The sequence below is a fragment of the Apteryx mantelli genome, chromosome 17 (assembly GCF_036417845.1).
Source record: "Apteryx mantelli isolate bAptMan1 chromosome 17, bAptMan1.hap1, whole genome shotgun sequence".
NCBI classification, from domain to species: Eukaryota; Metazoa; Chordata; class Aves; order Apterygiformes; family Apterygidae; genus Apteryx; species Apteryx mantelli.
In genome coordinates this window covers 3,801,385-3,824,965 of record NC_089994.1, presented here as the reverse complement: position 1 = coordinate 3,824,965, position 23,581 = coordinate 3,801,385, and the positions used below count along the sequence as shown (strand labels likewise).

The 23,581-nt window shown below is 56.9% G+C and overlaps 1 protein-coding gene and 1 long non-coding RNA gene across 2 annotated transcripts; one reads left to right on the top strand and one right to left on the bottom strand.

Moving 5' to 3' along the window:
- Positions 1-503: 503 nt before the first annotated feature.
- On the bottom strand, positions 504-15,201 carry PRODH (proline dehydrogenase 1). Its single transcript, XM_067307186.1, has 14 exons — positions 14,896-15,201; positions 14,600-14,808; positions 8,237-8,271; positions 7,710-7,859; positions 7,450-7,514; positions 6,882-6,998; positions 6,388-6,467; positions 5,994-6,075; positions 4,698-4,790; positions 4,445-4,591; positions 4,059-4,234; positions 3,873-3,971; positions 3,379-3,467; positions 504-1,783 (listed from the first exon to the last, which is right to left on the bottom strand). The coding sequence occupies exons 1-14, from the start codon at positions 15,199-15,201 to the stop codon at positions 1,596-1,598; spliced, it is 1,836 nt and encodes a 611-aa protein (XP_067163287.1). The 3' UTR covers positions 504-1,595.
- On the top strand, positions 14,750-22,903 carry LOC106494544 (uncharacterized). Its single transcript, XR_010885942.1, has 3 exons — positions 14,750-14,825; positions 21,480-21,645; positions 22,123-22,903. It is a non-coding gene; the product is annotated as an uncharacterized lncRNA (long non-coding RNA).
- Positions 22,904-23,581: the final 678 nt, after the last annotated feature.

The window sequence follows — 23,581 nt, the reverse complement described above, 5'->3', positions numbered from 1 at the left end:
GTATCCTGGGGTACAGGCAGCATCCCTCCCATGGCAGTGAGAAGAAGCAGGGTGCATGGCCCCCAAAAGCCAGGTGCAAGGAGAATGGGCACTGTCTCTCCTCCCAGCTGCACACACAGCTGCCTTCCCTCCTCCCCCAGCAGTGGGGAACTCTGAGCAGCCCCAGCACAGCTCTCACCCCTCCAACCACTGAAAGCAGCCCTCAAAGGTCTGGGTTGAGGAAGCACCTGGGCTCCCAGTCCCCTGCTAGTATCCAAAGTGGTTCCCAGAGAGCTCTGCAGCCCCCACCCTTTCCAGGGCCAGGCAAGTTTGGCCTGGCTGTAGCAGGCCACAGTCACTTGGTCCAGTCCAGCTCAGCCTCTGTTCCACAAGCCCTGGCCACTGGCTCAGGCCAAGGCACGCAGCTTGTGGGGGCTGAGGAACAAGCACTAATCCTCACCTTGGAGATCCGGGGAGCAAGGCAGAAGGCAGGGGTGGCCACCCAATAAATCCAGGAGACAGGCTGGGAACAGTTGTGATTTAATCATCACTATTCTCCACAAATCCAGTGTATGGCAGAGCCAGCCAGATGCAGACTGGCTCCCAAGTGCTCCCCAGGGAAGCAGGCAGCCTCCCTAGTCTTCCCCTGCCCACATACAGGTTTGGCACAGCACCTGCTCTTGCAGCACTGTGCGCACCCCACATCAGAGCAGCAGCACCTACAGCCAGGGTCTGCCCCCGCTGGCAGGACAGGAACAGTGTGGTGACTACTGCAAGCCAGCTCTGCTACCCGCTCTGCCCCAGTCACATGCCTGAGGGCCAACAGGGCACAGCTCAGGCTGTGGGTGGAGGATGCAGATACCTACAGCCCTGGGAAGCTTTAGCTCTGCTCAGCCCAGCACGATAGCATTAAGAGTCTGGCCCTGCCCAGGACAAGCTTGGCTCAGGTTTGTGCAAAGCTGGTGAGTATCCAGGGATCAGCTGCCCCCAGACAGGCAGGAGGCACCTGCACCCTGTCCCTGCCCTGCACTGCCAGCCCCACCTGTGACCTTCCACTGGGTCATCTCACCAGCCTCAGTTTCTACATCTGCATTGATGTAGCTGGAAGACAGGTCAAGCTACAGCTCTGGCTGGAGGACCTGGCCCTCGTCATCCCATGCTGCTGGCTCAGAGAGGGCTGGGGACAGCTGAGCCCTTGGCCCTAAGCACATGCGGCAAAGCAGGGGGCTGCTCCTCCACCCTCAAGCTCACCATAGCAAAGCACCAGGACAACTTTCACCAAGGCAGGGGATCTTCAGCATCTGAGTTGCACTCTCCAGCCCCAGCCCAGGCCTGGGGCTGCAGCCCAGGCCAGGCACATGGCAGAATGCACATGCCTCTGGGCATTTCCAGCTAGCAGTCAGGGCAGCCCTACACCAGTGACCTCCATAAGGCATATGTGGTTCAAACAGCAACAAGAGCACATCTCTGCCCAGAGCAAAGGCCTCTGGGTGAAAAACTGCAATAGAACTAGGAAAGGGAACTGCAATAGTGGTTACACACAAAGGCACAATAACCCTTCTCCATGGGCCCAGGCTGAGCCAAGTGCTGCATCTGGATCCCACTGGACAGGAAGGTTAGTCGTTTGGGCCAAAGAGGCTGCCTGCAAAAAAACGTCTCTTGAACTCGCTCCAGAGGAGGTCCCGCTCTCTGTTCGCTCTCTTCATAAAGCCTCTGTTCTCCTGGGCCCTCCTGGACAGGTAGGGGAGCACCTCATTCACCGGGCCGTAAGGCACATACTTGTAGACAGGGAAGCCCGCCTGACCTGAAGAGAGAGGCTGGTCATGAAAATGCCCTGAGCCAAAGAGAGCCTCCCTAATTCCCTGCTCTCCCATCCTCCTTGGGCTCTGCTGCAATGGGAGCACAGGTCTAGACATCTCTCCCTCCTGGGTAAAGGCAACAAGCCAGTGGGACAGGCAGCTGGGGAAGAGGAGCTGGGCACTGGGGACTGAGCCATTTGACTCATTCCTAGACAAAAGGGCCCAGACCACTCCATATTGCCTGCTGCCAGACAGATCACGGAGATGTGACCTCGTGGGGAACAGGGCAGTGACAACATGTGAGACCAGCTCCCCAGCTCTGAAGGGCTCAGCGAATCAGGAGCAAGTCCTTTGCAGCAGGGCAGGCAGCAGCTGATTTCACTGGCTGGAAGACACAGCCAAGCAATCAAGAGGGGAAGTCTGAGAGCAGCCCAGACAGATGTGGATGAGCCTGGCCAGGGTAGAGGGAAGCAAAAGCAAGTCCCTCCTCCTGCTCAGCACTGGAAGCTTGGGAACAAGCCGGAGAGGAGAGGGCCAAGGTCACTGGGAGCCCTGGGAATGTCAGCAGCCAGGGCCCAGCCAATTCAAGAAGCATTCAACCAGAAACATCAAGTTAACACATTTTTCCAGCATGACCAGAGGAGACTGCAGACACACAGCCAAACCCAGCTTGCTAGGGGAACTCCAGGACAGAGCAGTATCCATGCTGGACAATTGCCCAGTCAACCTCATGCTGCTATCCTGGCCTTGGGGTCTCCACTCTGGAGACCTGTGCAGGGAGGGAGATCAGTCAGTGACCTGAATGTGTCTAGGCTGGGCTATTTGGATCTTTGCACATGCCTCAGTCTGTCTGGGCTGAGGCTGGTCCCTTAATATGCCTAATCTACTGCCTGGGCCAGGAACAGAACTGGAGAGGAGAGGACTAGGCTGGGGTCCCCATCCGGCTACAGGAGAGCAGAGAGCCCAGAACTCAGCTGTGCATTGCACTGACACTCCTCCAGAGGAGCAAAGTAACACTCCTGGACCAAGGAGTGATGCACAGCAAAGTGCTTGCTATCTGCCAGGATCCATCTCCCTGCCTTCCTGGGGCCTGCTGACAGCACAAAACAATGGGCAACGGGGTCCAATTGCCAAGAACCACCAGCCCAGGTGAGGAAAGGAAGAGCAGAAGTGCTTACTGAACAGGATCATCCAGCTCCAGATATCACAGCCTTTCTGTTTACTAGTAGCTGCATGCAAGAGCTTCAAAAGCCATTGCTCAGCCTCCCCCTCACCACTCCCCATGGCACCCAGCATTTTCCAACACAGGGCATCCCCCTCACCCAGTGCCAGCCTCCCCCTGAGCTTCACCATTTCTCTGTCCAGGCAACAAAGCAGCATCCTCAGGCAGTCCCACTGTCTGCTCCCTGGCAGCACTGCTTTCGTCAGGACAGACCCATAGCCCTGCTCCATCAGCCCTTCAAGTCCCACTCACCCCACAATGGCTCTAGTTCTCAGCAGCTGCTCAGTAAGATCTCAGGGGTCTCTGAGCTCAGAGAACAGAACAGGAGCATGCCTGCTGAGCCCCCCCACTTCCAGGTGCTGGAGCTGCAGCACTCACCTAGTGGGAAAGTGATCTGGTCGCACATGCCCAGCAGCTGCCCGAAGCACACCTTCTTCTCTGAGGGATGGATCCCAAGCTCCGTCATCCTGCAAGCCATGCCTCAGTGTTAGGGAAAAGCAGAGACAGAGCAGGCAGGAGTAGTGCATCCCATGCATCCCATGCACAAAACAGGGACTGCTTCTGAACACAACAGCAAGGCACTGACCATATCCCAGCCAGATGATGTGCTCCAAAGATTCAAGGAATTTTAAGAGCCTCTGGGTTGTGCCATGGGGCTCATTCTGCAATTGTTGTGGGCTACTGTACTGTGCCCCAGCTCCAGCCCCACACCAAGTCTCTGAGCACCAGATCCAAGGTAGGATCTCAGTACCTGAGCATAGACCTGAAACGCAGCAAGTTTCACCATAGCTCTGCCAAGCCCCACCTACCCCAGGTCCTCAGGCCCAAGGCTTGGCACATGCCTGTGTCTCTACCACCTTCCCAGCTCCCACCTGCGCAGGGTGAACTTGACTGTGTCCTCATTGTGAGATGCTACCATCACATTGGCTTTCCGGCTGTGCTTGATCTCTTCCAGGATATAGTCCAGGCACCTGCAGGGCAGTACAGGGCTCTGTGGGGAGACTGCCCAAGTCTGTGCCCCGTAGGATGGGAGGAGTATAGCTGGGACTATCCCCTACCTGTGGTACATCTCATTGGTCTTCTCATAGGTGGGGTTGATGGGATCCTCATAGCCAATCTGGGCAGCTCTATTCCGTTCCTGCTCCATGTAGGCACCACGGACCAGCTTGGTGCCAAAGTGCCAGCCCTCCCGGCGTGACAGCTCCACATCCACAGTCACATTGTCATAAGCCTCCTGCCACCAGGTGGAAGAGACAGTGCATTGTCATCATATCAGTGCCACATTGCCCTGCACCTCCAGGAACCAGCCCTGGAGTAATGACAAATGGCTCATTGCATTGCCATGGTTTCAGGAGTCAAGGTCTCCATGGGATCCAGCTGCTCCAGCAGGTCCTTTCCCCTACTGCGCACCCTGGACCCTGTGCAGCCTCCTGCAGGGCTTCACCTTCAAGTAGCACTGGTAGGTGTTGAAGATGATTGCCCGGTCCTTGTTGAAACGGCGTTGCATCTCCAGGGTGAGTCTGCTGATGGCTGGCTGGAAGTAGGTCTGTTCTGCGTCCACCATGAGCCTCACACCAGTCTCTGCAGCCCTCTGGAAGGCAAACACCATAGGGGTTGGACTGCTGAGATTGCCTGCCAATGCGTCACCCTCTGCAGCAGGGCCTGCTCCCAGCCCTCTCAGCCCAGCACCTCCTGACCTTTGCAAGGACATCCATCCTTTGCAGCATCCGTTTCATCTGCAGATCCTCCTCCTCAGTGAAGCGTGAGAGCAGAGGTTCAAGCTGACCAGTCTGAAATGAGAACATCCATGGGCTCATGGCACTTTCCCCGCCTGGGGAAAAAGTGCTGCAGGAAGCTGCTGCCTATGGCCAGGCCCGCCTGGAAGCAGAAAAGCCCCACAGGAAGACACTTGCCACTCATCTGAAGAACTGCTGCTTGCCCCAACTCCTCAGCACCCAGCAATCAGCACAGCATGCAAAGGATGCCCACCCCACAGGCCTGGCTGCTGCTCGGCAAGGCACAGAAAGACCAGGACAGACCCTTCCCAAGCTGGGGTAGACGCCTGGACATAGGTGCCTAAGCAAGTCTGACCTCCTAAGCGAGCTGCGGGTTCCCAATGACAGTGCTGCCCCAGGGCAGCCGCGAGCAGTGCTGAGCACACCGATGTACACCCACACTGATGGGGCACCATTAGGCAAGGGGCCATCCTGCAGGCCTGGTGTGGCAGCCGACGTGGCCAACCAGGAGAGGCAGCTGGCACAAGCCGCACAGGGAGGTGACAGGTGCTCACGTGCCCCAGAGCTGCCTGTGAACTGCAGATTAGAGCATGGCTGGCTTCCAGCAGCACCGATGCCAGCCAGGGCTGCAGTCACAGCTGTGAGCAAGCTGCCAGGCAGGGCCAGCAGACCTACAACCTGTCCCCTCAAAATGCCTCCCCAGACCTTCAAGAGCTGTTGGCCAGCATAGATACCATTGCTGCCCCTCTGTCCAGCTTCCCCTCTCTCCTGTGCTCCTCTCCAGTGCTGGCCTGCAGCCACCAGATCTGCACCAGTCCTGGCTCTGTCTTAACCAGGGCACTGCAGGAGGGACAGGCTGTGCATGCAGGACCATGCAAGAGCACCCAGCCAGCCCTGCCCAGGCCTCTCTTGGTATGTGATTGCCTAGCTCCTGGCTGGCTCATTCACATTCCTTAGCACAAGGCTCACAGAAAGCTCTGCAGCAGCTCTCCATGCTTGGACCCACTCTCTGGTCCCTGTGGAAAATGGAGGACCCCCTCTTCCCATGGGGAGGGGGACAAGCTCCTGCCCCAGGCACAGGTTGGAGACCAAAGACAGAAGAAAGTAAATTCCTAATGAGGAAGAGTCCTCACAGCACCCTGACCTTGAAGCAGCAGCCAGGGACCAGAGAGGGACAGGGAGCAGCTGCCTTGCGTTGGCACTGCCCTGCCCGCAGGGCTGCTCAGGGGACTGAGCCTAGCCAAAGCGGTTACCCACCTGCACGTTAGGGACCAGGAGCAGCTTGGAGAGTTTGGTGTGGCTGTCGATCAGGCTGTTCCAGTCCAGCAGGTCCACAGTGCTGTGAGCAGAGTGCCAGGTCAGGACCCATGGGGTACTTGGGGCAGAGGGAGGAGGTCTCTACCAGCTCCCACCACCCACCAGCATGCAGGGTGTACAATCTGCCACTGCCACACACAGCACCACTGACCCATCTAGTCACCTCCACCAGAACCTCCTCTGCTTGGAGAGACCCTGGCCCCATGCCAAGCCAGTGCTGGCCTTCAGAGAATTCCCCCTGCTGCTGCACTGACTGCACCTCAAGAACTGGGGGAGGCTGAATGAAGTCCCCCAGGGCCCATCCCACAGCACCTTGAGGACCCAGAGAGCTTACCCGGTCACACCCAGGTTCTCGCCCGTGAACCAGTGCTGACTCTCTGCTCTGGTCGCAATGCCAAGGTTGGCCAGGGCCTCCTGCCAGCAAGAGGAGTGTCAGTACCAATGCTGGGGGTAGGAAGACACCCAGAGCCAGTGTGTAGGGAGCTATGCCAGCACAGGGAGCAGCCCATTCCAACATGGCAATGGGTCCAAGGAGGAGCATGACAGGACTGGAATCATGGCAAAAGGGAAGAGTGGGAGCCCATCAACTGAGGATGGTAATAAACCAACAGGGGAAAGTTAGGGCAAGGACAAGTCTGGAGGTAACAGCACCACACTGGGCTACAAAGCCAGATATGAAGGGACCAGTCCAGATCTGAGGCATCACAGGTCAGAGCTGCTCCAGGAGCCCTACGGAAACCAGCCACCTCCAGCAGTTCATGCCTGGTGGTAGGTCCCCTCCAGCCCTCAGGCAGCACAGCCTTGTCCCTCAGACATCACCCAGCTCACCTGCAGCTTCTCCACCTCCAGCTTTGTTTCCAGTGCTGCTTGCCCAGCCTGGCCCTGTTCAGCAGCCATTTGGTGGAAAAACCTCCGCCACTTCACCAGCACCTCTGAGAACTGCAGCTGCAGGATCAGAGCTTGGTGTGAGCTGCCCACGCTGGGGCACAGGCAGCTCAGAGTCTGTTGTGGTGTCAGGGCTTTGCAGGACCCTGCCCAGCCTGAGGCAGGCCCCACAAGCAGACCCAGACCATATATTGCCTCTGTCAAGGGGATCCTCACCTCTGGACAAGAAGCCTATTAGTACAGACCACTAGCAGCCTCGTGTTGGGACTTCTAAATTTCTAAACTCTTGTATCATGTGCTCCCAAAGGTTGAGGTAGAACCTCCCAGAAGGTCTCAGGCACAGAGGGAACAGCCTATTGGAGCCAGTTCCACTCTGCCACCAGTAGAGACACCACCTGCACCAAGCATGCCAAGGCAGAGCTGGGGCACCTGTCCCTGCAGATATGTCATCTGTGGCCTGGCATTCTCCCCACCTCACCACCATACAGCCCTGGCACCCCCGGGCACTCACCAGGAACTGGGGTCTGCCCAGTGCTGTCAGCTTGATGGCCGAGAAGCCGTCCTCGGAGCTACCACCTGGACAGAGCCACAAAGCACAAAGCTGATCAGACAAGAGGAGCTCCCAGGCAGGAGAAAGACATCTGAGATATGGGCACAGGCTGTGCAGACAGGCCAGCTAGGCAGGGGCTGCAAAGGACAAGGACAGCTGCCTGTGGGCTCCCTCGAGTACCAAGGCACAGTGGAGCTGCTCAGGTCATGTCAAGCACGCACTTGAGGCATCGATGCAACGGAGGAAGGTCTCCATGTGCTGGTCACACTTTGACTCATCAGCATAGAAGTATGTGCGGGCACTGATGACTCCGCCACGGCGATCTCCAAATCCGCGATGCACCCGGTACTGCTTCTCCCTCTGCTCTGCTCCTGCGGAAGGAGCCAGAAATGGGCTGTGCACCTCTGCAGAGCTCTGAGCTCTTACAAGCCTCCTCAGCGAGTTCCTGCTTCCCATCCACAGGCTCAGGGCAGGCGTTGGGGGAGAGAGGCTCTGGCTTGGACCATACAAGAGTCAAAGTGGGTCGTAAAATGGGTCCTTCCTACTCTGTTGCCCGAGCAGGGGCTCAGCCATTGCTGAGGAATAGTGTTGGCACAAAAAGCCAAGAGCCTCAACATTTCTCAACCAACTTGTGTTTTGAGCCTGTGGGAGCTGGGTCCTTCCCCCATGCCAAGCCCCTGGCATCCAGACTGGCTGGACCTTCAGGCAGGAACTATCTACTGTGAGCAGGAGAGGCTGGTTCACTCACCTCCCATCTCCTTCTCAGATGCAGAGGTGCAGGAGCTAGGAAAAGAAACAGAAACAAGGGCCACATCAGCAACCCTCTGAACACCATGCCGGTGAGCAGGGCAGCTCCCCGGGCTCCCCCGCTGCCAGCCCACACAGCAGGGCTGCTCTTCCCTTGCAATCCTAGCACTAACACATTAAACTCTGGTCATTTCAACCTTCACTGGCAGGTCAGATGCCCCAAATGCTCCTGTGGAAGCAGAGGGCTTTCAATGTCCTGAGCAAACTTTACTCAGGGACCTGTGACAGCACAGGGAAGGTGCTCCTTCCTGCAGGTAAGAGCTGCTCTCAGAACAACACTGGCAAGGGATCCAGAGAGCTGGTGAACCCCAGGCCAGCTGCAGTTAAGGATGTCCACCCCAAAGCAAGGACAAGGTCAGCCCTAGCGGAGCTGGGTGCCCTGTCTCTGACCACGGCAGCCTGCGTTCCTTGCCGCAGTGGAGCACCAGTCACACCAAACCTTGGCCCATCACCTCCACACCCTAGAAGGGTACCAGGTGCCATTCACCAAGCGAAAGGCTTTTCCAGACTGTCAAGCTGTAGGATCTCCTGCCAGCAGTTCAGCTCTCCTGCTACTCCTCACCTAAGCATTAGTCAATTTACAAACAAAACAAGACTCAGCTTCAACTCCAGCTGACCTTGCATGTCATTTCAAGCCCAAACTTTGCGCCACAGAGATAACAGGGCTCTGACAGTCCCAGCAGGCCGCCGCTGGCCAAGTCATGATTTCCTCCTCAAGCTCAAGCAGCTAAGCCTCCTCACTGACACCTTAAATCCAGCCCACGGATACGGATCTCACAGAGCAAGGCACGGGAACACTGCCAGCCCCTAGAAAGCGACCCCTAGCAGCTGAAGATCTGTCTGCTCCCAGGAGATCTATCTGGCGCAACTCCAGAGTCAGTGTCCCAAAACTGGCCTTCCCTTAGGACACGCAGAACAGGGCCTTAAAGGGAAGCACAGCGTGAGCAGAGCAGGAAACCCGTCCAGCAGGAGCCAGAGGGCCTCTCGCAGGAGATCAGAGAGGCATGCGACCCTGTCACGGAACAAATTCACCCACATGGAAACCCTGTGACAGGGATTAGGGGCCGCTGGAAGCATAAACAAGCGGAGCCAAGCCCTTCCTCCTGCTGAGGGTCCCCAGAGCCAGGAACTGTCCTGCACTGCTCACAGCACAGCAAAGCCTGAACCAGGGCAGAAGCAGACAGAGCTCATCAGTAGCAGCAGGCACTGTGCCATAACCTATCATGTTCTGCAGTGTTTTCTTCATGATTTTGCTACCCCCAGGACAGGTCAAGAAACTTTCTGCCTCTGAATACAAAGAGTGGAAGAAAGGAAGGAGAGGATACATTATATATCCAGGGATAAGATGCAGAAGCAGAGGCCCTAACAAATAGAAGGTCCCCTTGGAGCAAGCAGCATGTCACAGTGGAAGACGTCAGCCGGACACACTGCTGGGACTCTGAGGATATGTCAGGAGAGATGTGCCCTGCAGGCAGGTCCCAGGTGCAGCACAGCAGGACAGCTCTGTAACCACAGAGCGCACCAAGTGCAGAGTCCCTGCATCCAGCATCTGAGATGCTAGAGACAAGTGGCAGGAAGCAAAGCTTTCCCAGAACTACGCAGAGTAAATGCATGTAACTGAACTAGCAAAAAAACACCCTTGAACTTGAAGCATTTTGTGTTCCTGAAGATAAACACACCCTTTCCAGCAGCATTCCTGCTGCATGACTGTAACGAGTCCTTTGTTCCCTGAGGGGGCATATAAAGCAATGCCATGGTGTTCACTTTATTATTCTGCATCAAGCAAAATAAAGGAGACTCCTTCTTCCAGCTGAAGAAATAGATCTTCCTGGATATTATCTGTTTTATTTGTAATATTAGTCTTGGCTAGCAAAGCCATTCCTACAGCATCCATATGCCACTTAACCCAGACCAGCTGAAGTCAGCTTATACCTGGCCACCCCTTTTGCCAGCAGACAGCAAATGTCCCAGAGCAGGAAGCAGCTCCATGCCCTACCCTAAAACTTCTAGTAGGCTGCAAGACATGATCAGGTCTTGTCAGGGCATGGGAACTGATACCCACACAGCAAAGCATGCAGGTATCACGACATGCAAAAGCCCTATGCTGTTGAGCACAGCACAAATCAGGCCCTCCAGGTGCTGCAGAGCAGGTGATGAACAAAGCTGTAACAGGATGTAACAGCAGGCTTGCTGAGCTGCAAACTGCAGCATATAACTCACTTCAGTCTCACAGCCTAGCAAATAAGACATTCACCTTTAGAAGTTCCCAGTACCTAACCAGAGAAAGTGTTAAAGTGAGTTGGCACAATTCTGCTTTGGTGGGGAAGAATCACTGCAGCAGTGAGGGAAAAACAAGTCTGTTGGATTGCTGTGAAAGACTAATTCAGCTGACACAGCAGACTTGGGTTCTCAGGAAGCTTTGATCGGGCTCAAATAAGCTGTTTCAGGAGAAGCAAAGTTCTCTTGTCAGAAGTAGGTAACAATCTATTTTACAAGAACAGTGTATTTGCTTTGCCCATCAGCAGATGGGTCCGAGAGAGGGGGCGAGCAACCATCAGGGAAAAGTTGTTCCAAATTATCACATCCAAGGCAAATATAATGGTCACAGGAAGCTCAGGTCTAAACTATGGACAGTGGATAAAATCATATATGCAAAAATAAAGCAAAGCATTTGGCAGGAACAGTCCCTCAACCTCACCCCTCCCACAGCAATTTTTTTTGCGCACACCAGTCCAATGCTGCAGCAACTCTTTACACAACCTGCTATCAAGACTGAAGAGAAACCATCCTGCATCCACAGCACAGCCAGGCAGAGCACAGGGCACCTCTGTGCAGCCATCTCTCCAGGTGGCAAGAGCACTGAGGCAGGTGGAGGGAAGGGGAGGAGGCTGCTCTGAGCCCCAGGGGCTGCTCTGTGAGGCTGGATTAGCCAAACGAATTCTTGTGGTGGAGCAGATATCTGGTGTCCACACAAGAAGTCTCTAGAGGAAGCAAAGCGTGCTCAAAGTCCAGGTGCTGCTTGGTGGAGCCATTCACAGAGCGTCTGTGACAGTGTTCAGCAGGTTTGAAATGGGAGCAAGTGCTGGTGGGGAGGACGGTACCCACGCTGTGAAACATGCTGCCAGAGGCCGAGACACAAGCAGGCTCTGAAAGACCACAGATTCCTGAAGAGATCTTTCAGCTGTCACAATCCCAACACAGCTTCTGACTCAGGAAGCCCCTAGGCCAGCGACAGCTCAGAGGCTGCACGATCGACCCTGCTGTGGGGGTTTCTTCCATTCACCCCACGGGGGCAGAAGCCCCTTCCCAGCTGCCCTGCCTCTTCCCCTGCAAGCGTGCATGCTGTCACCTTTCCATCTGCCCAGCAGAGGCCTAGAAGGTCAGCCAGCCCCCCCCCACCACCACCACTCTGGTAGCACTGCCTCCACAGCAGCCGTCTGGGGCTGCTGCCAAGCCCCTAACACACCCCAGCCCACCCCAGCTCCCTGCCAAGGGAGCAAGCAGCCACCCCTGCCAGGGCCCTGCTGCCTGCAGGAGAGTCTTTTTCCCAGCCACGTCACCACAACTTCACTGCAGTTCTGGTCCTTGCACCTTGAGGCCATTGTCAAGGACTCCCGGGACAAGTCGGAGCGCTGGGTGCCAGCCAAAGCAGGGCAGCAGAGACCAGTCTGCAGCAGGTAGAAAGCACCCCGGGGCACCAGGGTGCGCAAACACCAGGTAAGCCAGTGCCTGCCTTGCATTAACGTTCCCAGCCAGAGGGTTTGGTGAGGAGCAACCACAGCCTATTACTGGGGAAAAGGCATTTCCATGCTGCTGTCTCCAGCTTGCTCTGGAGGAGCAGGTTGACACTGGTAGCCCAGCAAGGCTCTACCTGCATGAGCTCTGCCTCAAGAAACAGCACACAGCACCAGGAGGCCAAAAACCTGCTGTACGTGGTTTCTACCCTATTGCATCCTGGACTGGGGGTGGGGGTAAAGCCCTGAAGCATTCACATTAGAGCTGAAGCAGAATCCTCATGTTTAAAAGCTGCAAGTCCTGGACAGCTCACACCCTCCCAACCACATGCAGCCAAGTTCAGTAGCTTCACCGCCAAAAGCATCAGCAGTTTGGGTTTCTGCCTCTGAACACACCAGACACAGAGCTGTGCTTGACACAGGCCAGGGCCCAACACAGCTGTTGCAGTGCCACAAACACCTCACCCTGGGCTTCGTCCCCACTCCACGACATCCCTGGAGGACCAACAGGACGGAATTTTTTTTCCTGTCTATTTATGAGATATTAGTTTGAGTGAATCCTGCTGGGGCTGAGGGAGGGCGACATTGGGGCATGCAGGGAGCAAGCGCAGAAGGAGTTGCTGATTCAGTGCATGGCTCTGCAGAGCTCTCCTGCTTGGGACACAGACTGAAACACCCACATGGTGCAGGCAGAGCTGACCTGCCAAGCCCAGCTGTACTATCAACTGTTCCCAGCACATGCCCATCCTGGATCTGCTCCAGGGGCCCAGCACAGCCCAGATACACTGCTCACACACCAGCACCCTTGTGGAGTAGTCCAAGGCACAGGTGCAGGCTGAGCTTGTGCCTGTGAAAGCCCTTGGTGATCACCAACAAAGTGCTAAACGCAGGCATGGCAAGACCGAGAGACTGCAGCAAAGCCAGCCAGGCACCAAGGACAAACAGGACTCCCTCATTCCACATGCAGGCAGCATCGACGTTACCAGCCAGCCGGCACCCTGGGTCACGCTGGGGGAGTCAGATCCCATTTGGATGCTGAGCAGGGCTGGAACAGCAGTTTCTGCACATACTGTGCCCATTGCCTCCGCTGCCGCAGGTCTGGGGAAGCAGTCACAATGCAGCTGCTCTTGAAAACGCCACTGCTCGGTGTCTCGAAAAGAGCCACCCTCCTTTTCCCCCAGGTTACAAGTGGTGCATTTTGAAGTTTTTACATAAAAAAAAGTTAACAGCTTTATCTCCAAGGCCTGAGGAGGGGCTCGGATCACATTCCCCCCATGCAGCTGCAGCACTATAAGGCAGGTCCCGGAGAGGCAGCGCTTATATGGCGACTGACTTACGCAGCGGGCAGAGCCACCTCTGAGCTCGTGACAAGCAAGGGGATACGGATAAACAGCAGCCAAGTGGAAAGGAGAGATAACGGCCTTGCCGGGAGGAGCGCGGCCGCAGGCGTCGCGTGCTCGGGCGGAGCGGGCTGCGGGCCGGGAGAGCAGCAGTCCCGGCAGCAGCTATGCCAACACCTGGCACCGCCACCTGCATCGCTCCCCTAACCCGAAACCGGTTGTTTGCAAATCAGGCCGATGCTTTTTCCTAGTCTATTTTTAACACTAGGCAACGAGATTGTAACCTGTCACCGTCTACCACAGCAGTCTGCCAGCACCAGCGCCCTGAGACTGGGGGGGGGGGGGGGAGGGGAGGGGAAGGAAAGCAGCACCCTGCGACGGGCGATAGGGGGGGAAAGGAGCGGGGGGGGGGGAGGGAGAGCAGCACCCTGCGACGGGCGATAGGGGGGGAAAGGAGCGGGGGGGGGGAGGGAGAGCAGCACCCTGCGACAGGTGATGGGGGGAGAAGGGAAGGAAGCGGGGGGGGCAGCGTCCCGCGACGGGCGATGGGGGGAAAGAGGAGTGGAGGGGGGGCAGCGCCCCGCGACGGGCGATAGGAGCGGGGGGAAGGGAGGGGAAAGGGAAGGAAAGCAGCACCCTGCGACGGGGGGGCAGCACCCTGCAACGGGCGATGGGGGGGGGAAGGGAGCGGGGGGGGGGGAAGGGGAGCAGCACCCTGCGGCGGGCGATGGGAGCGGGGGGGGGGGGCAGGCCCCGCGACGGGCGATGCGGGGGCGATGCCGGAATCGCCCGCGGGAGGCGAGGCGGTGACGCGCGCGGCCCGCGCGCCGCAGCCAATGGGAGCGGGGGGCTGGGCACGAGCAGCCAATGGGAGCCCGGCCAACGCGGGCGGCGGGCGCAGCACGCGGTGCTCCCGCTCCCGCTCCCCCCGCGGCCCCGCCGGCGCCGCCCACGCGGGAGCGCGGCCCCGCCGGTGCCCTCCGCGGCTCCCGGCTCAGCGGCAGCTCCGGCACCGGCCACCTCGGCGGGCTGCGCCCCGGCCCCGCGACCGGGACGGGCGGCCCCGCCGCCCCCGCGGAGCGCAGCCCGCCCCCCCGGGCCGCTCCCCGCCGCCCGCAGCTCCGGGTGGAGCCGCGGAGGGGCGGCACGGGAGCGGCACGGAGCCGAGACGGCGCCGCGGGGCCCGGCCAGCCCCAGCGGGGCGCCATCGGGGCCGGCGCCCGCACTCACTCCAGCTCCTTCCGCTCGGCCTCCTCGACGGTGAGGTCCTCCTCCACGCTGTAGTCCAGCACGGCGCCCACGCCGAACGCCTGGTTCCGCCGGATAAGGGGCTTGATGGCCTCCTGGTCCTCCCCGGCCACGAACTGCCCGTAGAAGGTCATCTTCATCAGCCTCTCGAAGAGCGGCTGCCCCAGCACCCGCCGGCCCAGCAGCAGCAGCTAGGGGAGAGCGGGAGGTGAGCGCGCCGCCGCCGCCGCCGCCGCCGCACCCGGCCCGGCCCGTCGCGCCCGGCCCGTCGCACCCACCTCGCGGTTGTGCTCCACCAGCGGCCCCACGGCGCACAGCCCCAGCACCACCAGCCCGCGCAGCAGCTCGGCGCTGCTCTTGCTGCGGAACGCCTCGCGGGGGTCCCCGAAGTCCACGGCGGGCGGCGGCTGCCGGGAGGCGCCCCGCGGGGGCGGCGGCGGCGGCTGCGGCGGGGCCGGCCGGGCCCCCCTGTCCGCGGGCTGCGGCCGGCGGGGCGCGGCGGCGGGCGAGGAGCGCGGGCGGCGCGGGGCGCCCAGGCGGGCGGCGGCGGCGCACAGCGCCCGGGCCCCGCTGCGCGGCGCCATGGGGCACGGCAGGGCCGCCCGCCCGCGCCGTCGCCTTAAGTACCCGCCGGGCCCCCGCCCCCGCGGCCGGCGCCGCCCCGCGGGGCTTCCCCGCCGCCGCCGTCGCGGGGAGCGGGGCCGCCGCTCCGCCCCGCCGCGCCCCCGGGCCTGCCCTCGGCCGCGGCCGGGCGGGGGGCACCCGCGGGCCCCGCACCGTGTCCCGCACCGGCGGGGCTGCCGCGGGAGAGACGTAGTCGTGAGCCGTCGCTGGCCCCCGCCCCGGCGGGAAGGGTTTGGGTGCCGCCTGGGCGGCGGCCCCGTCCGCTCCGTCGGGCGCGGTGCCCCGAGCGACGCGCCGGTGACTGCGGGCAGCCCGGACCCCGCCGCGCCGTCCGGGGCGCGGGGCTCCCCCGGCCTCGCGGGGCGGCGGGGCTCGTGCGAGGCTCCCGGCCGCCGCCCCCCGCGCGGCACCGGCACCGCCCGCGCCGCTCCCCGCGCGCCCTCGCCCGGCCTGTTCCCACGCGGAAGTCGCGGAGCTCCGGCAGCGCCTCCCCGCCGCGCTGCCGGCTGCGCTCGGGACTCTCTGCGCGGGGAGCGGGGAGCGGGCGCCTCCCTCCCCTTTTGCAGGGCCTTTTTGTAGCTGTGAGAACTGCAGCCGTGCCCCCCTCTCCGTTCCTGCTTCTGCAGCCCCAACTCTGTCGTCTTTCCTGCAAGATCAGTTTAGGCAGATGCGGGGCTGCACAGAACCTTCCTATTCTGGCTCCTCAGTGACATCTTGTGCCAAATGCTCGTCACAGCCGGCGTTTGCAAGGCAGGACGAGAGCAAACAGTGCAGCAGACCTGCAAGCGTTTGCTTGGTTTGGAAACCACGCTTTACTGGGCTGGAGCAGCAAGAGGTAGCCTTTGAAGGGCTTCCTTTTGAGAGGACTCCTTAAGTTTTGATGCAAAGCGGTCGTTTCTTTTTCTGAAACATCCCTCAGTCCACCAAGATGTAAACATTTTAAAAGTCATAGGGCTAGCAGTGCAGGAACAATTACAGTAAATAGTGTTTCCTCCACACCCTGGCAGTGACATTCCTGTGGTTCCCCCAGCTGTAATTAACAGTGAAATCATGGAGGTTCCTTGAGCTCATTTGCAAGGTTTCTTTTTCGTATGTCCTATCCTTCCCTTGAGTCAGCCAGAGAAATGGCTGAGAAAGAGATAATGGCATTGCCACCCATAAAAGACCTGCGTAAAAAGTCAATTATCGAAAAGCATCCATTTCTTGAAAAATATTTCCTGCACTGCATTAACCCTTTCATGCTATTCATAGTGAACTATTCATTTGAAGTTCCTTACTGCGATGAGGTTGAGTGCATGGAGTCTCAGGCAACAGTCTGAACTCCTGTTAAAGAATAAAAAAGTTAAAATTATGCAGAGCTGCATTAAAGCTTAAGGAGCAGATGTTACAGCTGCAGTTGTTTTAAAATTATGACATGTAATCGACCTGAACTTTTGCTCCTTTTCTAGCTTCAGTGCTGCTTCTGGCAGGTCTAGCCGTAACTCCCTGTTTCTATTAGAACAGCAGCCACAACCAGACCTCGCTGTTGCTGGCGGGGAGCTTGCTTCTCATCAAGGCATCGCGGAGAAAATTCCCTTGAAAGGATCTAACGGGATCAGCTCACCTGAGTCATCCCTGAGAAATATTTGCTTGATGTTCTGAGTGTTGCTAGTTGGCCGAACAGAGCAGGAGCGTGCTGCCAGCCCCACAGGGTCTGAGAGGTCTCCAGGGCTGCGAAAGCTAGTCCGTGTTCCACGAGCAGGTCTGTGTTTTCAGAAGAACTTTAGTCTCGAAGCTGGGATGCAGAGGCAAAATCTGAAAACAAGCCACATTTTGACGGAAGCAAAATCTGACAGGATCTGTCTGAGAACAACTGCAGCCTGCTGTTCCCAAAGCCAAAGGGGCTCCCTGAAGAGGCAGTGCTGCCTGGGGCTGCCCTGCTGACCGCTGGGAAGCCACCGAGGGGGGCTCACAGGCAGCTCCTGCGGGCCGTGCCAAGCCCCCGGCTGTCACCGCGTGGACTGCCTGGTGTCTGGCGTCCCAGTCTGCCAGCCCTCAGACCTCTCTCTTTCTCCTCCTCGTTCCTGCTGTACCTGGTCCAACGTGGTGTGATCTGGCTGGTGTGGGGAGTCCCCTGGGAACTCCTCGGAGTCCTCAGCCCCGGGCTGCACTAGAAACCCTGAGATGTTTGGCCCTGAGCCTTGCTGGCCTGTCACATCAGCCCAGCCCATTCACTTCACCTTTCCCCAAAGCCCCCAGCTGTCACCATGGTCTTGCAGAGCAGTGACCACCAGTTCCTGGGACCCCTCGGCCATGACTTTTTTGCTGCACTTCAGGCCGCTGTCCTGATGTCCCACCATGTCCAGCCACACGCTGGCATGAGCTGCTGGCGAATGGGGGACAGTGCATGTGCAAGCGTGCTCCTGCCAGCGTGGTGGCTGCATCTAGCCCCAATACTTGACCTGTGAAGTCCAGTCTGGTCTGAGGCACAGGTACCAGATATGATGCGAATGTAGCCAAGCTGCTGTATCTAGCCTTGGGAATGTGCCCCAGGAACAAGAGCACACCTTCCTCAGAGAAAACTGAGTCCGAGTCCTTCAGTGGGTGCACTCAGCTGCACCGGCAATGGTGCTAAGCCAGGGAGAGTCTACTACTGATGGCCTGAGAACCCATAAGATGCAAAGAAACAAACAGCAATGCAAGACGAATAGGCAAGAAGGCGATTTAGTGTGGGAGGAGATGACAGCTTGGAAAGGGAGAATGCACTGCATGCACATTGCATGGGCCGGTGCGCAGTGGAGAGGCATTTTGACACAGCAAACATAACAGATGGCAACAAGTTACGGCAGCCACTCATGGCACCTGGGAGGGAAATTTGTGAGGTGAAAATCGCTCCTTCTGTGTTTCAGCAGAAACGTGGGGCAGCCCTGGCAGCGTCTGTTCTGCTAATGGCCTTGGTGCTTCATGAACTGATGGGCTGAGTCCGCCCGGGAAGGAACCTGCCTGGGGCCAGGGGGAGAACTGCTTTTCGCTGCAGCTGCACTTAACGCTCCCAGGGGGGATTTGCTGAGCTGAGGTGCTTCGATCTGGCCCTGGGATGACGGGGATGGCAGGCTGCAGTTTCTCCAGGGCTGGGGGCAGAGAGCAGTGGCAGCAGGACAGCAGTCCCTTGCCCTTCCCCTCCTCATGGAGGCCTTTAGCATTCCTCCTCTTGGCATCAGTTCCTCCAGGAGTCACCCTCAGCTCTGGAGCTAGGGGCAGTCTTGCCTGGGGCCTCTGAGGATGGATCCTCTCTCCCCCCTAGCTCTGGGAGCTCTGCCAGCCCTTGTGAGCCCTGCCTGCTCTCAGCACATCTCGCCATGATGTGCACCCTGTGTTCACAGAATCTGTCTTCCGTGGTTTCCCTGGGGAGTGCTGATTCAGATCCTCGTTGGTTTGATGTTTCTCAAGCTGATCATACGCCTGTCTCGTGTCCAGCATCAGCGCTGTGAAGCCACTTCCACCCAGAGGCCAGGACGTCAGGAGACATGTCCTGATGCCCTGCCAGCCCTGCCCCAGGCTCCCTGTCCCTGCCTAGCTGGGATGGTGCCTGGGATGTGGTCATGGTGACACTCCATACTGTGCTGTCAAAAGCATGTTCTCAGGAGATGTGTGACAGTTTGTCCCTCGCCCACCCTGTGCTGGCAGCAAGGGTCAAAGCCCCTTTGCCAGGAGGCAGATGGGGCATAGGGAACAGCACAGACCTTGAGCTAACATCTAGCTTCACTGCTGAGGGCAGACGTGCTCTCTGACGTGGGATGTGCTGGACTGACAGGATGGCCAGGAACACCAGTCCTTCCTTGGCACGGGTCAGGGCAGCAGTAGACTCACCAGCAACACCCGGGAGGAAGTGGAGCCAGCTGCCAGGCGAATGGCCCGGGCATGGGCTGGGCTGTGGGCAGAGGTGGGAATGGCTATTCTCAGATTGGAAACAGGTATGTCTCATATTCTGATGAGGGAGTTATTTTTCTTCATAAAACACTTAGTCTTCTTCTCCCTTGACCCTCTTCAGGAAGACCCAGATACCCCGTAATACCCACACTGACAAATCCATGGGAACAGAGCCCACAGGGGGTGCAGAGAAGCTTCCAGTGCTAGGACAGGATTGAGACTGTTACCCCACAACAATAGCGTGTATTTTTAGGTGCTAAGTTCATTCTTTCTAACCTCTCCAAGTAGTGCCACTGCCTCCCTGGTGCCCTCCCTCTGGGCAGCTCTGGCTCTTGCCACGGCTCATGTGTAAGTAGCCAGAGGTGCAGTACAGACAGCTGCAGGCGCTGCTCAGCTGTGCTCTGCCGCAGAGGAGCAGCCAGGCCAGCCTGCACAGGCAGCTTGGCAGAGAAGCCAGCCCATCACCTTCTGGAGCTGGGGAAACACATCCTTCCAGTTCTTTCTGGTACTAAAGGAGTCCCTGGATATTTAACTTCTACAGCAAGGGGCCCAGCATCCCAATGTTGCATCGGCAGGGTGACACATTGAGTCGTGGAGCACTCATGTCCTACCTCTACAGGACAAATGACTAAATATATATCTGATTTTACTAGGGAGCTGCAAGGAATTTAGGGGACTTGCTGGCGGTCACCCAGGGAGTCCCAGGAGAAGACCTCCAGCTCCTGGGACGATTCTGTTGTTTGGGTGCAGATAAGAGAGCAGCTGAGAGCTGCCTGCAGAGCTACTGCTGTTACTGCCGAGGGAAAGCGATGTGGTGGTGCTCCTCCCTCATGTCCCACCGCAGTCCACACAGACCTAATTTAAATGCCTTCTAGGACCTTGCTCCCTCAGTGCAGATGGGATCAGAATCTGGATCGGGCTGAGAAAGTGCTCCCCATTCCCTGGCATTTTCTACTTGCATCCAAATGATTTTCAGTGAATCACTTGTAGCGTAAGAAATAAATGTCAGACTCCTTCCGATTCTTCCTCTGAGTTCTTGAAGATCTGATGTGGCTGAGCAGCCAAGAGAAAATACCTTGGTGAATTCCCATCTCCAGAAAGGTCAAAGCCGTACAAAAAAAAAAAAAAAGAGTTTGCCTTCTAAAGAGCACCTGGGAAATATTTGAGGGCAGAGAAGTGCACATCAGACTTTCCTGGGTTGTTTTTTTGCAGAGGGTCCCTCTGTTTTTCTGTCAGCCCTCAGATCCTGTCAGACAGAGCACTTGGCCTGCATAAAGGTGGGTTGTGTGAGATGACTGAAAGTGTCTGGGGAAGAAGGAAGGTCAGCAAATGCCTAAAACAGTTTTGCCACACTTACAGACTAGAAATGAACATGTTTAAAGATTTCTGTGGAAGTGGAGTCTAGGGAATAGACATAAAAAAGGTTTTTTCCAAGCTGACTCCCTTGGCTGGTGGGTTGTTTATGGAATCTGGATGCCAGAACACCTGGAAGGGAGCCAGGTCTATTTTAGACCTTCATAAATGATTTAAACACCTCATGCTATAGAGCATTCCCAGGAAAGCAGCGGGGAAGAGAAGATGAAGAATAAAAGCGCTCTGGCACGGGACAGCTAGTGGCAGAGGCAGTGGTGGGCTGAGAGAAGGGGCCACTTGGGTCTGCTTCCCCTGCAGACGGGGAGGCCCAGGCCTAGGGAGATGTGGCTGAGAGCAGAAGTGATCAGTCCTGGGCAGGGAACGGCAGGACTGTTTGGTGGGGGCTGTCTGTCCCCTGACTTGGCTGGCTCTTCTCCTTCTGCCCCCCAGCCAGCCTCGAGAGTTGCTGATGAGAAATGAACTTAGGAGTATGCACAGAGAGAGGCGGAATTTAACCCTGGCAGGCAGTAGCCCAATGCCAGCTTGCCTCTGAAGACAGCTCACCCTTGGAAGCTAGGGAACCTCTTTCCAAAGCAATCAGCTTCCTCCCAGGTGACTTTTGCAGTGCAGGCACTAAGAGCCCCTTCCACCCCGCCTTGCAGCCCAGCGCCTGCAAAGAGCACCCCCTCTCCAGGCCTGCAGAGATGGGCTCCTTGCACTGAGCCAGACCGGCCAAAAAGGCAAACTGAAGACCTCCTTGGTGTGGGTATGAGAACCTGGATGATGGGGCTCAGGGCAGGACTACCTGCTGTGATTTGGGGGCAGCCAGAAATCTGTGGGCTTGGGGTAAGCAGCAATTTCAAGGCTGAAGCGGATTCACTCAAGCAACCTTTACCCTTGAGAACTTGGCTGTTCTTTATTGATTAATGTGGTGTCTCATTCTTCTAAAAATACACTTTTAATTACTGTGCCTCAGGAAGAAGATGTCTCTCAGCAAAACCTCATCGATTCGAGGGTTGCTACAGACAGAGTAAAACCCCTTTGGTCACAGAGCCTTGATGTCCACTACGCAGAGATGGCTCCTTTCAGCAGGCAGATTCCTGTCTGGTTCATGGGATGGGTCAATCCCCAGCTCGCAGCAGGTAATTGACACTTTTTTTTGTCCAAGTGTCACTTATTTTGCTTCTTAACTTTCTCTGTGTTTAATCGAGAGTGGGCAGCACAAAGTAACGCTTGGACTTCTCTTCCAGTAGAAAAAAGTAAAAAGAAAAATGTTCCCTTTCCCCATTCATTCCTGAGATTTCCACAGAGAAATGTGGAAAAGCTGTTCATCTCTCTTTTGTGGTTCTCCTGCTGTCCCCCTTTTCATAGGAGGAAAGGGATAAAATGGTAAAAAACCAAAACCAAAACAAAAACCCTAAAAGCAGGAGAAAGTTGGCTTTTCCCCACCATAACAGAACATGCAGAACATGTGGGAAACTTTGAGTTTATCCTGGTTGGGAGGATCCAGAGTGTCTCCTGGCCCTGTACAAACACACAATCATTTCACACTGAAAATGGTATATCCAGTTTCCTGGAATGTTTTGCAGAAAACGTAGCACCTTATTCTTATGTCCCAGGGAAGCATGGAGCTGTCATCCCTGGAGGGAGAGCAGCACTCGTCAGCACCAGGACCTCTCTGACACACAGGAACAGCCTGTGAATGGCAGGACAGGGACATTCTGGGACAAGCTAAGGATAAAAAGCAGGAACTGCTTCACTGAGAAGTGACTGAGGCTGCCGGAAACCCCTGGCTGCCAGTGCTGGCTGTGCCTGACTTCCTCCCTAGCAAGCGTATCCAGTGGCAGTGTGCAAGTCATCCATCATCTGACAGAGGAGCTGGGCAGAGCTCTCCATCTCCATCTGCCTCTGTCTATGCTCCATATACTTTGCTGTATTGCATGATCCCAGCTGAGCCCCTCCTCCTGAGTCAAGGAAGACAAGCAGCTAAAGGTCAAGGGACACTAGAAGAAAGAAGGTTCATTTGCTTTTCCACCCATAACTTCCACAGGCATTAGGAGAGAATGGTGAACTACATGCACCTGAAAACATATATCCTCCCTCATATCATGGGCTGCAGGTCCCTGCTGAACCAGCACTCCCCTAATCCCTGAGCTCCCCTTTCTCTTATTGCAGCATTTGCTGCCCATCTTTTGATTTTAGCACCAAAGAAGGGCATACAGATGACTGTCTTCATTTCTCCACAGCCTGACATCCCCCTAGAGCTCTGTCCATCCCGTGTGATGAATCTGGCCTGTGAAAAACAGACTATGTGGCTAGTCTCACTTCAAGTTGTATTTTACTGCATGGAAATACTGCATGGAAATGTTTTTTTGAAGCTGAATCCAGTCTTTCAGTCTAGTGGTTGGGGTGCTTCATTTTGCATGTTTGAAGTTCCTTCTAATGGCTTTTTTAAATGTAATCTCTTAATTTTTATCAGAGAAAGTGTCAAAGAAATTCCACTATATGGAGGCATTTGGGACCCCAGATTCCCCATTTCCACTCATGGCACTGAGAGCCAAATGACATAACAAAATGGCCTTGTCTTCTCTGCCTAAAACAGACACCAGAAGGTAGAAAAATCCTGGTCATTGCTCCAGCTTCTGGAGAGAAATGCGTCCTGTAACTGTCCTTGCCTCTTCCCCAGCTCTCTTACTGCTGTCATGCCCTGCTCTTGCCATCCAGAGAGCCAAGGGAGGAGGCGGAACGTCTCTCATAGGAGGGATTCAAGGCTTGGCTGGAAAAAGTCACGGCTGACCTGGTGGTCACTTGGCTGGTGAGAGGCCTTCTTCAAGCAGGAGGCTGAACTAGAGATGCCAGAGGCCCCCACAACCCCCAGCTCTGTGTTCCTGTGACCCCTGTTCCCAGCTGTTCACTGCATGTGTGGCAGCCACCCCAACAACTGCAATGTGAGGAAGAGTCCAAGACAGATCCTGTGCAAGTGTTCTGGAAGATAGTCCTGCCAAGGAGCTGTGAGAGCACACCAGGCCTGGGGCAACAGAACTGTCAGCCGCCAGCAAAAATCACACCCTGAATATA